This window comes from Vicia villosa, linkage group LG3, assembly GCF_029867415.1.
Source record: "Vicia villosa cultivar HV-30 ecotype Madison, WI linkage group LG3, Vvil1.0, whole genome shotgun sequence".
NCBI lineage: Eukaryota > Viridiplantae > Streptophyta > Magnoliopsida > Fabales > Fabaceae > Vicia > Vicia villosa.
Genome location: NC_081182.1, coordinates 188,287,760 through 188,305,449, shown reverse-complemented (window position 1 = coordinate 188,305,449; position 17,690 = coordinate 188,287,760). Strand labels below are relative to the sequence as shown.

Genomic DNA, 17,690 nt, shown 5'->3' with positions numbered 1-17,690 from the left:
GATAGAGTATTGTCATTTGCGAATTTCACCACGTTCTTCATTGAGGGCTTTATGTTGACAAATAAATATTTCCTTCCAGACATGTGTGATGAGCATCCTGAATCCAAGTAACATTGGTCCTTGAATTTATCTTCATCTTTTGTTGTGACCATAAGCAACATCTCTTCTTCTTCTACTACTTGTTTTGCAAACTTTGCATCACTTTCTTGATTCTTATTTTTTTCTGGACACTTTGTAGAATGGTGACCATACTTCTGACAATTGAAACACTGAATGTGGCTCTTGTCAGGCTTTCTACCACCACCTCTTCCTCTACCTGCACCACCACCTCTTTGGTTGCTTTGATATGATGGTTTTCTCTGATTCGACCAGTTTCCTTTTTGCTGACTTCAACCAGTTGAATTGTTGTAGCCACCTCTACCTTTACTTCCATTCCAACTTCCTTTTCCTTTCTTTTCGTTTGCTGACTGAGCTTGCAAGGCCACACCACTCTTCGACTTTCCTGCAGCTCTTTCAGCCATTCGTTGTTCATGAGATTCAAGCGTACCTTGAAGCTCTTCTTTTGTCAACTTCAACAAATCCTTCGAATCTTCTATGGCCACAACCATGTGGTCGAACTTATGGGCCAAAGACCTCAATATCTTCGAAATAACAGCTCTTGTTGTTAACGCTTCTCCACATATCTTGAGTTTAATTCACTAGTTTCATAACCATAGTGAAGAAATCAGTTATACTTTCACTATCTTCCATTTGAAGCAATTCATACGTTCTTTTGTGAGTTTGTAACCTCATCTCTTTCACCTTCTCAGCACCTCCAAAAGACTTTTCAAGAATCTGCCAAGATTCTTTTGTAGATTCATAACCACTAACCTTTTCAAAGTTGTTTGGACTCAAACATTATAACTCCTCTTCTCCGATTCTACGTGTTCATTCTTTTCTTATTCTAAAGTGTATTTTCCAAGCGGTTCTACTCCATCTGTTACAAGATCCTAAAGACCTTAACACCTGAATAAGACCTTCATCTGTTTGCACCAATTCTCATAATTATATACTTTCAGAATTGGTAGACTTGCTGGATAATTTCCATCCCGCCATCGTTACTTTCTTCTTCTTCCCTTAAACCGATCAATCGGAGCTCTTAATACCAGATGTTGGAAATCCACCAAAACCTATGATGAATTTCTATCACAATAACGATGAAAAGAAATTTAAAGAAGAAAAGAGATTAGGGTTTCTGTAGAGTAACTCTCTGCCCAGTCAGCTAGAGGCACTTCGAGGGGGCCAACGAGGGAGAATTTTAACTTGGGACACACTTTTGTGAGAGACACACCACTTGTCCACCTAAAACTTTAAGGTGATAGGTGTATGGGTTCTCTCGCTTATAAAGTGTTCATTCTTCCATTTTCTAACCAATGTGAGACTTCTTTCTCACACTTGATTCTCAACAAGTGTGACCCATGGTGAACGTTAGTTGTACTTGTTAAAGTATAGTGATTAAGATAGATTATCCTCACATATAGATTGTGAGAGTGTATGTATATTTCTCTTAAGAGTTAGTGTATAACTATTAGGGTTATAGGTAATTAGTGAATGACCTTTCCCATTTTGAGGTTGTGATACTTATAATGGATCCATGGGTTAGATTCGAAGAGAAAACAATTGTGTCATTTTCGATCAACAACATAAAAAGAAAGGGAATTGATTCTCCCTTAAAACGTGGAGGAGGTGATTTTTCCTTTAATTGATATTTCCATACCGTTATTCCTTCGTTGGACACCTCACATGCCACATATGTTAAATGAGGCAAATAATGAATTTAAGACCCAAACCCTACCGCGCAACCTACAATACGCTTTAGACGACTATCCTTATCTGGAGTGCTCAACCCTGCTTTGAGCGCTTACCCAACATTACCGTATCTAATTCAAACGACTTCCTCAAAGATCATTTATTTATAAGTTTAATGAAATAATTACAAATAATAACCTTTTGTTTAAAAAAATCTACTACAGTACTAATTTTTTTATTTAATATATAACTCAATTTTGAGAATTTCTCTATTGACCCCCTAGTCTTCTTGGACACCCGCGCTGAAAACTCCAAAATCCTAATTTTTGAGATTTTTTTCGGAACATCTCCAAAATCTAATTTTTTTTTTTATGTATTTTGGAATTTTCGCGGGAGATTTTTCCCATAGGATTTTAATAAAAAAATTATCCTCAATTTTTTCTAGCTACATTTGAAATTAATGGTTGACATCCTTAGCTTTAGAGAAAGTAGGTCAAATTGCGCATGCTGTTCTCATTGCATCTCATTAATGCAGTTCTTAACTTTACTTTTCCAATAAACCTGCAAAGACAAAAACACCCTCAATAATTTCCACTATATCAAAATTTTACTCTTCCAATAAAACCGCAAAGACAATTCCATCAAAACCATTCCATCTACTCATTTTCAAAAACCTTCTCGTCTTCAATTTTCCCGGGAAAATGCGAAGAAAACGGAAACAAAAAGTCCCCGGCGTACTATGGCGTCTCTTCCGAAACCGAGCACGAACCCTCTCACAAACCATCCTTTCACTCCTTCCGTCTCCATCTCCGTCCCCCGATCTCTGTCACTGCAAAGGCCGCCGTTGTCTCGGCTGTACCTCCGACGCCATTTCGTTTCTTCTCAGACCGAACGATCCTTCTGATTACCGTAAACTTCTGGCCAACTGTTACGTCGTCGTTTCGGAGAACGCTCCTCCTATTCGCTTTTTCATCCCGCATTCTCATTGCTCTCAGTATCAGGTTTCGTTATATATGGAGTACTTTTTTTGTTCTTCTTCGGTTTTGTTTTTTCATGCTTAAAATCAGGTTTTACATTGATTAGAGTTTAGTGTTTTAGGTTTAGGTTAGATTAGGTTTATTTAAGAAATTAGAAAACGTTTTGCATAGTTTATTTATAAGCTCACTAGCATCGACACCTCCAGAAAATGTGTATCTGTGTCGGTGTCAGTGTCCGAGACCGAAAGCAACACCGACACTTGTGTTGTGATTGCCTTTAATTTATTCATTTTTTCAAATTATTACTGTGTCGAGGTATGTATGAGTGTCAGGACTTGTTAGTGTCAGTTTCATGCTTCATAGTTATAAGTGATTATTATTTCTATAGTGTCGGTGATTATTTTTTAATACTGGTGTCGAGTATGAGTGTCAGGACGTGTTAGTGTCAATTTCCATGTTTCATAGTTATAAGTGATTATTATTTCTTTAGAGTCGTTGATTATTTTTTAAAATTATTATGGTGTCAGCGTATGTATGTGATTACTATTCGCGGCCGTTTTTGTGGTAACGAGCATTTTTTTAAAACTTTTCTTTTGATGTAATAGTTTTTTTTTAAGTATCTCGCGGAATATAAAAGGCTTTTCTTAGCTTTCGATAATTTGATATGCATTTTTCACTTTTATTTTTGCTTGTGATTTTGTTTTAATTTTTATGAAAGCTGGAAATGTTTATTTTCTAAGGCTTTAAGTGCTTTATTTCCTTACTTATTTGTTTTGAGCTTTTGATTGTTTTTGACTTAAGTTCTTTTTAGCTTAAGAAGTGTTTTTAATAAGCAAATGTTTGTTGATACTTGATAGTATGTTAAGTTAATAGCTAAAATATGATCCCTGGAACTCCTAGATTAAGAAATGTTTTAAGTTCCTTGATTGTGAAAATATATTTGTTTTCCTCCCGTTCTATTGTGGATTATTTTTTTTAGTTGAAGTCTCGAGACTGGAATGGATGCTTTAGGAATTTCAGTTTTTTGCTTTCAGATTGTGAAGAGCATTATTGAATTGATAATGGATCCAGAGGACCCAGCCTCTGCCAATGTGTTATGCTCTGGTTATAATAGAGTAAGCAGCCTATTCTCTCTTTTTTTGTACCGGTATACAATTTTGTTGCTTATCTGTTCCACTTTTTAATTTAACGCCTTTATTTGGTTATGTTGTTTCAATTGCTGTTTGTATAATGGAATCTTTTGATTGTTTGTTCTTATAGAAATGATCTGTTTTTGCCATTACGAGAGTATTCTTAAAGTTGGATAAGCTATTTCTAGAGATTGTAATGCAGTGACTCTTCATTTGGTTATACTGAGATTGATTTGTTTTATTAGTTGCTGAATTGTTAGTCCTGAAATTTTCAACTTTGGTTACTGATTATTAACCGTGAGACGAGTGACTCTTGTGCCGATGCATGCCATAAGTCTGCATACTTTTTGATGAATTTTGTTAACATGTCTTTTAACAATTGATGTGCAAGCATGTAACAATGTGTGTAATCTCAAGCTTCTCCTTAATTTATAATATAATCAGCAGATATTCTAGAGTTCATTATCATTCCCATTATAAGAGGAAGCTCTAAGATACTGTAATATGTTATCAAGATATTAGATGTCTTTTGTAACCCTGAAAATGGAAGGTTACTTGAAGTGCATTGGTGAATTAAAACGTGAACTATCTTTAGAGTTATAATGAAGACTAATGTGATATATTCTTTTGGTTAATGGTTTTACATTCATTCATTTCTCAAATAACGATTTTGTTTATCTGTGATAGAGTTGGTTCACCAGACTGAGGGAGAAATATCTATAAAGCAGAATAGAGGAAAACTCTGTTGTCAATCGTGGAAAATAGCAATTTGCCCAAATTCCGCCATGCTGTAATCCTATAGAGTCAATGTCATTGCAATTTGACAACACTTTTACTTAATAATGTATCACGGAATTGTTAACAATAGTAAACGTATACAAACATAGAGAATGAGAAAGACTTGTTGATTTAGGGTTCCAAAATAGAATGAACACACTAAACTGAAGAATAAGGGTTACACCAGAGTATAAATATTAAATGTTAGAAAAGACTAAACTACCCTTACAAAGATACAATAAAATAATATGATAATATTATTAACAATAATAATAATATCTAACATCTCCCCTCAAACTCAAGATGCATTAGCAGAGAGCATCGAGAGTTTGTCAATTAGAAAACGAAAACGTTTAATGGAATGCGTCTTCGTAAACAAATCAGCAATCTGCAAAACGGAGGAGACAAACGGTAGAGTAATTGTCCCATGCTGAAGATGATGACGAGTAAAGTGACAATCAATCTCAATGTGTTTGGTACGTTCATGAAAGACCGAGTTGTGGGCAATTTGAGTTGCACTCTTGTTATCACAATACATAGGCGTTGGTTCAGAAAGAGTGATGCCCATATCAGAAAGTAACCAACGCAACCAAACTATTTCTGTAGTGGTGGATGCCATAGCACGATACTCAGCTTCTGTAGAAGAACGAGAGACAATATCTTGTTTCTTACTCTTCCAAGAAATAAGAGAATCTCCAAGAAAGACACAAAAGCCTGTGGTAGACTTACGATCTGTGGGGTCGCCAGCCCAATCCGCATCTGAATAAGCACGAAGTTCCAATGAGGACGATGAGGGAAAGAGAAGGCTCTGAAACTGAGTTCCCCGAAGATAACGACATATGCGAAGAACAGCTCCCCAATGCACTGTAGTAGGAGAAACAACAAACTGACTAACAACATGAACAACATAAGCAATATCTGGTCTAGTAATTGTAAGGTACACCAGACTGCCAACTAAAGTACGATATAAGGTGGGATCTGGCAGAGGAACACCATCAGATGGAGCATATTTCACATTCAACTCAAGAGGACTATCTGCTATTCTAGTATCAGAAAGACGAGTCTGTTCAAGAATGTTGGCAATATACTTGGATTGAGAGAGAAGATAGCCTCTAGGAGAGTAGGCAACTTCAATGCCCAAGAAGTAGCGCAGAGTGCCTAAGTCCTTCATCTCAAACTGTTTTGCTAACTCTAATTTCAAATCATTAATTCCATCCATATCATCACCTGTAATAATCATATCATCAACATATAGTGAGAGTAAAATTCGACCATGATAAGTATTCTTGACAAACAAAGCAGAATCATGATCACTAGAGCGAAAGCCAATAGATGTAATCACAGTGGTAAACTTCTCAAACCATGCTCGTGGAGCTTGTTAATAATATTATCATATTATTTTATTGTATCTTTGTAAGGGTAGTTTAGTCTTTTCTAACATTTAATATTTATACTCTGGTGTAACCCTTATTCTTCAGTTTAGTGTGTTCATTCTATTTTGGAACCCTAAATCAACAAGTCTTTCTCATTCTCTATGTTTGTATACGTTTACTATTGTTAACATGGTATCAAAGAGCTCGGTTAAATTTTGGATCTACAGTCAAAGTGGCCACATATTTTTTTTTTCGGTGTTGATTTATTGAAGTGGTGGCGGTACAGTTTTTTTTTAGCGAAAACTTCCTATGGTTGGCTTTACGGTATTGGCCAAAATGAGCATGGTTTGGTAATGTTTACTTGTTTTCTCACTGTTCCTATAAAATATTCATCACGTCATCTTTCATGTTGTTTATGAAGCTACTGGTACTTGTTTCATAATGGTATGATTGATAAAACAAATTGATAATTGGGAGAAGGAATATTTTTTGGATGCATTGACGTGACAGTATTGTTTTTTTGGGACTAATTTTATTTGATATTTTCTTTAATTGTGGTGTTTTTGTTACTTCATAATTAATTACAATGAGTAATGATAAAGATGATTCTCTTCAGTCTGTTAGTGTTCAACTCAATGGAGAAAATTATTCTTATTGGAGTTACGTGATGAAAAATTTTTTGAAAGGAAAAAGGATGTGGAGGTATGTTGATGGAACCTCTGTTAAACCTACAGATAAAAAGGATGAAGCAAAATATGCAAAAGAGTTGGAAACATGGGATGTTAGTAATTCTAAGATCCTTACTTGGATCAATAATTCTGTTTCTCAGTCAATAGGTGTGCAATTGGCAAAATATGATACTGCTAAGGAGGTTTGGGACCATTTGAAACGTTTGTTTGCTCAATCTAATTTTGCAAAACGATACCAGCTGGAGAGTGACATTAGAGCTCTGAAACAGAATAATATGACTATTCAGGAATTCTATTCAGCTATGAGTAATTTGTGGGATCAATTGGCTCTTATGGAATCGACTGAATTGAAAGTTGTCAAGGCGTACACTGATCAAAGAGAAGAGCAGCGTTTGGTTCAATTTTTGATGGCGCTTAGGGATGATTTTGAGGGACTTCGTGGGGGTATTTTGCATCGTAACCCTCTTCCCAATGTTGATTCAGTTTTTAATGAATTTTTGGCAGAAGAAATAAGACTCAAGTCCCACTCCAGTTTGATTCCAAATAAAGGAGTTCTCCCCACTCCTCCGTCTGTTTTTGTTGCTCCAATTCACAAAGGAAAACCTCAAGGTAGAGTTGGATTGGGTAGTGATGAATGTGCTTTTTGTAAGGAGAAAGGTCATTGGAAAGCACAGTGCCCCAAATTGTTGAAAGGAAATAAGAAAAATTTCACTAGTCGATCATCTAATGTGGCTGCTGTTGCTCCTACTACCATTGGTTCTGGTTTTGATCATGGTTATCCATCAGAGACTACTTCTCAAATATCTGATATTGCAGAGCAACTCCAAAAGCTTCTTGCTACTCAGTCACGTGCCATGTCTGCCTCCTCTAATAAAGGTTTGAACTCTTCTTGTTTGTCAGGTATATCTCCTTCCATATGTATTCTTGACTCTGGAGCATCACACCATATGTCATATGATGCAAAATCATTTGTGTCCTTGAATACTACATCATCTATGTCAGTTATGACTGCTGATGGCACTGATATGCCATTAGCAGGCATTGGCTCTGTCTCCACACCTAATTTTTCATTTTCTGATGTTTATTATATTCCTAACCTCACTTTGAGTCTTGTTTCTGTTAGTCAATTGTGTGATTCTGGTTACTCAGTTATGTTTTCTTCCACTTCCTGTTGTGTGCAGGATCCTCATTCCGGGAGGCTGATTGGGACAGGCCGTAGACAAGGGGGACTTTATGTTTTGGATGAGTTGAAAGTCTCAGATACTGCAGCCTCAACTTCTACTTCCACAACTGATTTATTATCTTCTTTTCGTTTGAATTCTTCGTCTTCTAGTTTTTATTTATGGCATTACCGTCTTGGACATGTCTCTGCTTCTAGATTAAAGTATTTGGCTTCTACTGGAGCCTTAGGAAAGTTACAAACCAGTGATATCTCAGACTGTTGTGGTTGTAAACTTGCTAAATTTTCAGCTTTACCATTTAGTAAAAGTGTTTCCATTTCATATGCACCGTTTGATTTAATTCACTCTGATGTATGGGGTCCATCACCGCTTCTTACTAAGGGTGGATCTAGATATTATGTTTCGTTTATTGATGACTATACTCGTTATTGTTGGGTTTATCTTATGAAAAATCGTTCTGAATTTTTTGAAATTTATTGTATGTTTCGTGCTATGGTTAAGACTCAGCATAATGTTGTTATAAAGTGCTTCCGTTGTGATTTAGGTGGTGAATATACCTCTAATAAATTCTCTGAATTGCTTGCTTTTGATGGTACAATTCATCAAACATCTTGTACTGATACACCGCAACAGAATGGAGTTGCTGAAAGGAAACATCGTCATATTATTGAGACTGCTCGTTCTCTTTTGTTGTCTGCTTCGGTTCCTAGTGAATTTTGGGGTGAAGCTGTTCTTACTGCTGTTCATGTTATTAATAGAATTCCATCTTCTCTCACATCAGGTTTGTCTCCCTTTGAAAAATTGTATAACTCTATCCCTGATTATTCCTCTTTGAAAGTGTTTGGTTCTACTTGTTTTGTCCTTCGCCCACAAGTAGAACGTAGCAAGTTGTCTTCTCGTTCTGCTATATGTGTTTTTCTTGGTTATGGGGATGGCCAAAAGGGTTATCGTTGTTATGATCCTGGTGCAAAGAAATTGTATGTTTCTCGTCATGTTGTTTTCCTTGAACATATTCCTTTTTACTCTCTTTCTTCTGATTCTATTATTACTAGCAGTTCAAAACAAACTCACAAATGCCAACTTCAACACCCACCCTCACGCCTAGCGTGGGCATGGGCCAAACGCCCACATTGCAGTCCTTAACCCGGCTCTGATACCATGTTAAATATGCTTGGATCTCAACCTCAAAAGCTAGCTCAAAAGGTGAGGTTGTCCTCACATATTTGTCCGGGAACCTAAGCAATGTGGGACTTCAAACAAACTCACAAATGCCAACTTCAACAGGAATAATTGCAAGTTGTTCAAATTCGGCTACGCTATAGTACTGGAGCACTACTATAGCAGCTATTTGACCACACCGAGTAAAATGATTGTTCCATGCTACCAATTCCTAGGTGATGATTTTTTTTCAGTAGCTTTTGAGGAATTCAATAGTCCTGGACCTTGTCCTGGCCTTTCCTCACTACACTTTCTGATTTTAAAATTCATTGTTTCTGTCAATTAACCTGTCCTTATATGGCTGCAGCCTAACTAACTTTTAATAGCTACTCAGTATCTCGTTCAGTTGCATTGAGTTAGATTCTCCCCTTTCCTTCCGAACTGAGTAGATTCTATCTTAACTACTGGTTTGCTATCAACATGCAGAGCACATGTAAAAGCCCTAATGTGGACCTCTTATCCTGTGCATCTTGGTGTCTTTTGTTAAGTAGGGTATGTAAATATATCAAGATCTTTTTAAAAAATATATCTATTTGTATGATGTTATTTTTTTCATTCTCTTATAAAAATTAGATAAAAATTTGTACGCATGCAGGTTGGGGATGATTTAATGGTTTACCTACTAAAGTATACATCAATATTCTTGCCAGCTTCCCATGGAAAACACTACCAGGTGGGAGGTCCTCCAATCAGCCGTCTATGCTTTGATATGTTGAAGAAGTGTTCATCAAAATTTGACAATCAGCATTCTTCGCTTCATAAATGCGGTAATAAGAACCCTTCATCTATGATATTCTGTGATCTCAGTAAACATTATGCACTTTCTCTTTGAAGATAGTTTTTCTTATTGCCAGAAGAAAAGATATGCATCTGGTATATTTAATTTCCTCTGGTTTCTTTAAGCTGTAATGTTTTGTTTTTAATCTCATGGACTTCTATCCTTGTATTCATATTGCCATATTGCCAAACTGTTGATTACTATACTATAATGACCAATTAAAATTACATGTCCAGTCATTAACTGCTGCAATGTCTAAAATGTATCAGTAACTTGATAATTCACGAATTGGTGACACTTCCCTTCATTTGTTATTCTGATAAATGTTATTGCTATCTTTTGGCTTCTTTTCTGACAATCATTTATGTCATGTATGTTTGAGCAACATAGCAAAATTTTTTCTTTTGCCTCTTGGTTATTGGAATGAATAATGTTGCCATAATAACGGGTTAATGTTTGAAACAGAAGCACAAAAGAGAAAAAGATCTGCTGACGTTGATGACACAACAGTACAAAATCAAAAGCGCCGTATTTCTTGCAATGCCAATGGCCTTGTTAGCTTTGCTAGTAATCTAGGTTCGACGGATGAGTCTTCAATGCAATTGAGTAGGAATCATGGGAGCAGGAGTTATGATGTCAGTGCCTCTGAAGCTCCTAAGTCTACTAGAGCTGCTACTGTTATAAAGAAGTCAGAGTTAGAAGGGAAATCAGACTTGAATTGTATTACAACTAGGACTGGGAAGCGATCTAGGCCATGTAGTTGGAAGAGGCGTAAATGCAAAAAGCAGAAGCAATCAACTGCCGAAGAAGATAATCTAAATATTCAATGCAATTTGCTTCCTACTAATACAGGTGACATGCCTGCTAATCAACAGCATGACAACACCAACTTAAGCTGTCATGAAAAGGTGACAAATTGTTTATGTGAAATATTGTGAAAGCTACTTTCCAACGTTGTTTTGAAATATGGGTAGGAATTCGATATTTTATGCTACATTTGCATATACTTTTATAGAAAGAAAATTTTGTCTCTAGAAAAGGAAATAAACCTAGTGTATGATCTTCATAAACTTACAAACATCAGAAACGAGAAAAAGGAAAATGTTTGTAAAAAGATCTACTCAATCCTTTTGCAAGCTTTTCCTTTTAATATCCCAGAATAGAGCTCACAAATAAGCAAGGAAAACTAACCTGTCTGGATGAAGCCACTGATAGATATTATCATCATCATAAAATTTCTTATTACATAGCAGTAGAAAAAAAATGATTTTTTAATGTATATATATTTTTCTTATGGAACATTTTTATGATAAAGGGGGCGGAAATAGTGAAATCTTGATGATTGATTGATATGTCACATTAGCCCAAGTTATCAGTAGTGAAATATATAAGATAACAGTGTGGGCTTCTTTTTCAATCTTCATCAATGGTAATTTTCCTTTTGATTCAATAGCATACACTTTCTCGCAGATATAATTTATACCGTGTTATCACATCATACTTATATGCTGTGTAGCTGCAGATGTTGCATAAATGTTCTTGCTGTGTCATCTTACATTCTCTTCCAACTGTTCCCAAGCGGACTGATATCAATAGGAAATACATCTTCTACAATCTGGAGTCTTCAATCTCAGTTCTTCCGAACAAACGTATCCACCATTGAGTTTTGAATCTAACATGGTGTACATGCCCACCTTGAAATGATATTTTATTTATTCTTCCCATTTCAATTATTTTTACAAGCACAAGTGTAAATTGTTTTCGGAGTTCTTTCAGAACCATTTTCCCCAGTTCATGTTCCAAAGGACAACATTGTATGTGTTATAATTTCATTAAGCTATACTGTTCTTTCTTCTAAGTATTTCCTTCACAAATTATCTTCAGATATTTTACATTCCTTAAAGCCAAATCTGGCTTCTTCCAAATATCTCATTGGCAATGTTTTTGGCTTCTCAGATGTAAATGACGGTGCTCAGCCAATGCCATGTTCCCACAGCAGTGGTTCATGTCTCATTGACTCGGCATGCCTGTAAGTTCAGGCTGGTCCTTTTAATTAAAAAGCATTTGACAAAATGTTAGGATGCTTTTAAGTTTACTATGCACAGGATCCCTAGTTCATTACCATTTACCATGCATTTTGTACTCATAATTAAGAAAAATATCAAAATCATTCAAATTTTTAGTTAAATTCGTGATAAAGCTCAATATCATCGGACTGATAATAAGCCTTTTGAAAGTATTAGCACTCAACATTTCAAATTCAATAAAGAAGCTCACATTTCTTTGAACTTGTTATAATTGCAATGAGTTTTTAGATATCACTCTATTGTTAAGTGGTTTAATTATCTCATTTGTAGGATAAAGTCTGCCAGCATACAAAGCTCTCGGATAAGCACTGCGTTGTTCCCTAACTGGATTAACATACAAATTGAAAACCTAGCTCCAAAACTTAGCACATAAAAATCAGACTTTTAACACATAAATTTCAATCAATAATCTTGGATATGGTTCCTCGCTTTCTTGTACATAAAATAAAATGTGTATTGACATGATGTACGAATAAGAAACATATCAAAATCGTTCATATTCTTATTAGTTGAATTTATGATGAAACACAATATTCCAAGAAAGATTATAAGCTTTTTTTAGTGTTAATATTCAAATTCAATGACTAGGCTCTTATTCTTCCAAAATTGTAATAATTGCACTGCTTTTGTAGGTATCACTCTCTTGTAAAATGGTTTAAGAATATCATTCGTAGGGCAAGGTGTTGCCAGCCTGCAAAGTTCTTGGATAAGCATTGTGTTGTTCCATCATTGGATCAACATACAGATGAAATATCTACCTCCAGACTTCAGGTATTATTTTTCTCCAAATTTTTATTATTTTGGTTATGTCAAGAAGTTTTACAATGTCATCAAGGTTACAAGAAACTTTTTTTTACCTTTTTTACGTTGCAATTATTATTTCATCTTAATAAATGTGGTACTTATCGGATTTTTTTGACTATAGGACTATGTATCAGAGACAAATGTAAATAAGAAATCTCAGGAGTTTGGTACTCAACATTGCACAAATAATGTGGAAGTAATAGATTCACAACGAGAGGCAGTTAAGTCTAGCTGCTCAAAAAGTCAAGTAGTATCCTTCATATGGGCTGTTTCTCGGAGTTTACTTCCTTCTGAATTACTAGGTACTCCTTCCAATTGGAGAGTAATGAGGAGAAATATTTCCAAGTTCATACAGTTGCGGAAATTTGAAAAATTCCCTTTAAAGCTATGTTTGCATGAACTAAAAATATCAAGGTTTCCGTTCCTGTCAAATAAGTATTTCTTGAGTAGTCAATATGCTGGGATTCTGAAGTATTTAGAAGAACATGATAAAGTTCTGCATAGAGAATTCAGAAATTTGAACAGTGATGTGCAAGGTGTCAAACGTAAGCTTCTGGAGAAGTGGATCTTCTGGTATTATTCTTTTCTGGTTGTGCCTTTGGTGCAAGCAAACTTCTATGTTACTGAAAGTGAGCATGGGAAACAAGACATTTACTACTATAAAAAACCAATTTGGGAGAAGTTGATTAAAACCACTATTGCTTACCTCAAAGACTGTAGCTATAGTCACTTGGATGATGTGGCCTTGCATAATATTCTTAGGAGTAGACCATTTGGATTTTCAAAGCTCAGACTTCAACCTAAAGAAAATGGAGTAAGGATGGTGGCAAATCTCAAAGGTTCTTCAAGATTGCCATTAGCCGAGTCCACTATGGGTTTTCCATATTGCATAACTAAAAGGAAAGAAAAACATCAGAAAATTAAGTTTGAGTATTACCGACCTGTGAATTATGTTCTTCGTGATGCCCATACTATTCTCAAAGGAATTCAGTTCAAAGAGCCTCAGAGGCTAGGTTCTTCAGTATTTGATTACAATGATATTTATAGAAGACTCTGCCCATTTTTGGTTAGCCAGAAGAAGGGATTGACACCTATGTCTTCTTTATTCATTGTCACCTCTGATGTTTTGAAAGCATTTGATTCTGTTGATCAGGAGAAGCTGCTTGGCATAATGAAAGATATTCTTTGGAAAAGTCAATATTATCTCAAACAGTATGATCAAGTTATTTGCACAAAGAAATCTTTGTGGGTTCAAAAGCAATTTACTCTGCTAGATGAATCAGGCAACACTGGCCATACACAGTTCAGATCATTTGCTTCATCACGGCATGGCGTTTTTGTTAATCAGGTTCATTTGCACATTTTGTCATGCATTCTGTTTTGTTGTATCACATAATGAGTTTGATTATTCAAATTTAAATGTCTTGTACTTTTCCTCGTACATATTATATATAACAAGATTTTTGAAACTTTTCCTTACCAAAAATTGAGCTCCCCCAAAAACAATGGTCGTGAAGACAGTTTTGGGGTGCTGATTAAGTCAGATACAGTTACTAGTAAAATAGCTTAGCTAGATAATTGGAATGATCATTATCATGAGAGAAATTGAGTCAAGTCATCAAAGCATAGCAAGGCCCCTCATTCTCAAAACCATATTTAGAAGTCTCAAATTGATCATATCAATATAAGAGACTCAATGACAAGGACCTCCAAGAAGCCCAAGGACAAGAAGTGCGTATGATTACTAGAAACCAAGCTAAGAGATTCCAAAAGGAGATGGAAGTAAATATTGCCTCTCTGTTAGCACTTACCATAATTAGGAAGATTTGACACTTAAATAGTGTTAGAAATATTTTTGATTATATGGTTGATAATTAACTAATGGGGGCAAGGCCGCTTGTAATCCAAATTGCTCAAGCTTTAACATATTAGTGTTTCTTTACTTTTGAAAAAGATATTATAGTAAATTCTCTAAAACAGATTAAAGTTAAGGAAAAGCTCCTATTCTCACTTTTACCATTTGAATATATCGTAGGAGCGGCAGAGGAATGTGAAAAAGAACTTGTTATTTTCATATCTAACAGAACATGTGAAGCACAATGTGCTTCAGTTTGATAGAAAGTTTTACTTGCAAGGTGTTGGTATATCCCAGGGAGGAATTTTGTCATCTTTGCTTTGCTCCTTGTATTACGGGCATTTGGAGAAGAATGTGATATTTCCATTCTTTCAAAAGACACTTGAATCCGACAATTGCAAGGAGAATAACTCTGTTCAAACTGATAGTGGTGACTCATCACCATGTTATTTGCTAATGCGATTTATTGATGACTTCTTTTTTATATCAAACTCAAAGAAGCAGGCTGCCAGTTTTTTCTCCAGGATGAAAAGAGGGTTTCGTGGTTACAACTGCTACATGAATGAGAAAAAGTTTGGTGCAAACTTTGATGTAGAACAAACACCAGATTCCTCATTGAACAGGGTTTATGTGGGCAAAGACAGTGCTACTTCATTCGTTCCATGGAGTGGTCTTCTTATCAATTGCTCCACTATGGAAATTCAGGCTGATTACACAAAGTTAATCTCTATTTGAAGCACTTTGATTGATCTTATTGGCATATAATGTGTATACTTTTGTTACTTAGTTGGAAAAGTCTTTTGTTATTGTTAAAAGCTTTCTAGTGTTAAGTGTATTCATAATGTGATTTTATTTGGATCCTTTTTCTTGGAATAACTAATTTTGTATTTGAAACAGGTACTTAAATAACCATTTAAGCTCGACGCTCACTGTTTGCTGGCAAGACAAACCAGGCACTCGTCTAAAGGAGAAGTTGCGTTTCTTTCTAAGACCTAAATGCCATCCTTTGTTCTTCGATTCAAATATCAATTCAGCAGAAGTTGTCAGATTAAATATTTATCAAATGTTTTTGATATGTGCAATGAAGTTTCATTGTTACATCCGTGACCTATCGTTCGTTTGCAAACTTCACAAAAGATATTGTTCGGACATTATTCAGAAATCTTTGAGGTATGGATGCAGTATCATTCTGTTGAACTGCTATTGCCAATTCATTTTCTGTTGATTCTATTAACTTATCCCATGACGCCAATGAGAAAGAAACACGAAAAACGACCAAAGAGAGTAGTACCCTATGTATTTCTCTCTTTATACTTCAATTTTAGAACTTGTAATCCTTAGTCAGTTGTGTTTTCTTTCATTTTTCAACTACCAGATACATGCACATGCTGATTAAGAGAAGAATGCATTCCATGCGTCTGAATTCTAGCATCCGGCCAATTCTCAAATTGAAGAACGGAGAGGTTGAATGGCTTGGATTTCATGCTTTTATACAAGTGTTACAGAGAAAGGAATCGCGTCATAAGAAGTTGCTTGCCGTTTTGAAGTTAAAGTTGTTGTCACATAGAATTTCTGGGAGTGTGTCACCTGAACTAAAGTATGCTGTTGATTCCGAAAATTCTTCTTTGTTGTGGAAAATCAAGTATTAGTTCCTATGAGTAAGTAGTGATGATCAAACTAGTTATTTCATATTAATCTTTTTTGAGCACTTGGCTTTGTATCATGTAAGAGTAAATGTGGTATCAAGTTGAAATGTGGAAGAAAAAACATTGAAGACGAAAAACTAGATTTGAATGCGGTAGTCTAGTGAATGTTGAAAGCTTGCATTGTTTTACCTTTTGTTTTAAATTGCATATCAAATGCATATACTTCTACCATTGTAATATTGTATACATATTTGATCTAAACCATGTGTGAATGCAAAATTGGTACAAAATTTAAAATGGTTATCCATGCATGCAACAAAACTCAGTATAATAAGTATTAGAATAACAGTGTTTCTGATTATTCTCTATTTATATATCATCATGGCAATAACACCACCTATATTCTTCTGTATGTGGATGATATTATTCTTGTTGCATCGTCTAACACTCATCATGAATCTATTATGGCACAATTGAGTTTTGAATTCTCCATGAAGGATTAGAGTCCTTAGTTATTTTTTAGGTATTTCTGTCACCAAACATTTTGAGGGTCATTTTATTTTTCAAAATAAATATGAAGAAATAATAGAGCGAGATGTTATTGTCATACCCCAAATTTTTTCCTTATAATCATACTTTTATTTGACTTATGCTTTTCATTTCATCTTCATCTTTCCATTAAGTCATCATCATTAGCATGTATTTAACTGAGAAATATTCTTGAAATCATTGGATCAATGGCAGATGAGACTCAGGGTTTCATTGATGTTAAGGTTCCTTATCCACAAGGGCTTGTTTCCAACCAAGGTTCCTCAGAGCCATGGATTAAGGTTAGCATAAGACGCATCATCAGTGAATTCCAGGGTTCTATTGCTGTGTGGTTCATTACAATACTTTAAGGTTTCACCTGGTTCTCATCATCATCTGAAGTTTGATTCATTTTGTTCTTACCATCATTTGAGGTTTGGATCATCTGATTTCATAGATTACAAGTCACTGGCTCTAGTCTTACCATTTTGTGAAATATAAGGTGAAAGTGGTGTATTGCATTCAAATCGGAAAATACATGTATGAACTTTGACTTTTTGGTCAAACTCAATCAATAAAGGTTTACTTTTGACCAAAGTCCTTCTAAAGGTTTGAGTTTTCTTTCAAGATATTTCATTTAAGTGCAAAGGAGGGAAATAATACATTTCAAATTTATATGAAAGAAGACTTCTTTGCATTACAAGTCGCATTTCAAGCTACATTCATTTGCAAAAAACAAAAGACCCAAGTTTTACAAAGGACCATTTCATTACATGTTCTCAAAATTCAAAGGCCATTTTACATCCCATACATTTCAATAATCCATTAGAAATCCATTACATCTGCTAAAAAAATTACA

The 17,690-nt window shown here is 35.2% G+C and overlaps 1 protein-coding gene across 2 annotated transcripts; it reads left to right on the top strand.

Annotated features, from left to right (window-relative positions):
- Positions 1–2,436: 2,436 nt before the first annotated feature.
- LOC131662687 (telomerase reverse transcriptase) lies at positions 2,437–16,579 on the top strand. 2 transcript variants are annotated; one of them, XM_058932537.1, is made up of 12 exons: positions 2,437–2,789; positions 3,800–3,880; positions 9,560–9,625; positions 9,729–9,900; positions 10,377–10,819; positions 11,434–11,560; positions 11,796–11,940; positions 12,631–12,769; positions 12,924–14,150; positions 14,838–15,376; positions 15,555–15,827; positions 16,033–16,579. In XM_058932537.1, the coding sequence occupies exons 1-12, from the start codon at positions 2,490–2,492 to the stop codon at positions 16,304–16,306; spliced, it is 3,786 nt and encodes a 1,261-aa protein (XP_058788520.1). In that variant the 5' UTR covers positions 2,437–2,489; the 3' UTR covers positions 16,307–16,579. The 2 variants fall into 2 exon arrangements, with proteins under 2 accessions (XP_058788520.1, XP_058788519.1); XM_058932536.1 differs by having other exon boundaries at positions 11,428–11,560.
- The last annotated feature ends 1,111 nt before the right edge of the window (positions 16,580–17,690 follow it).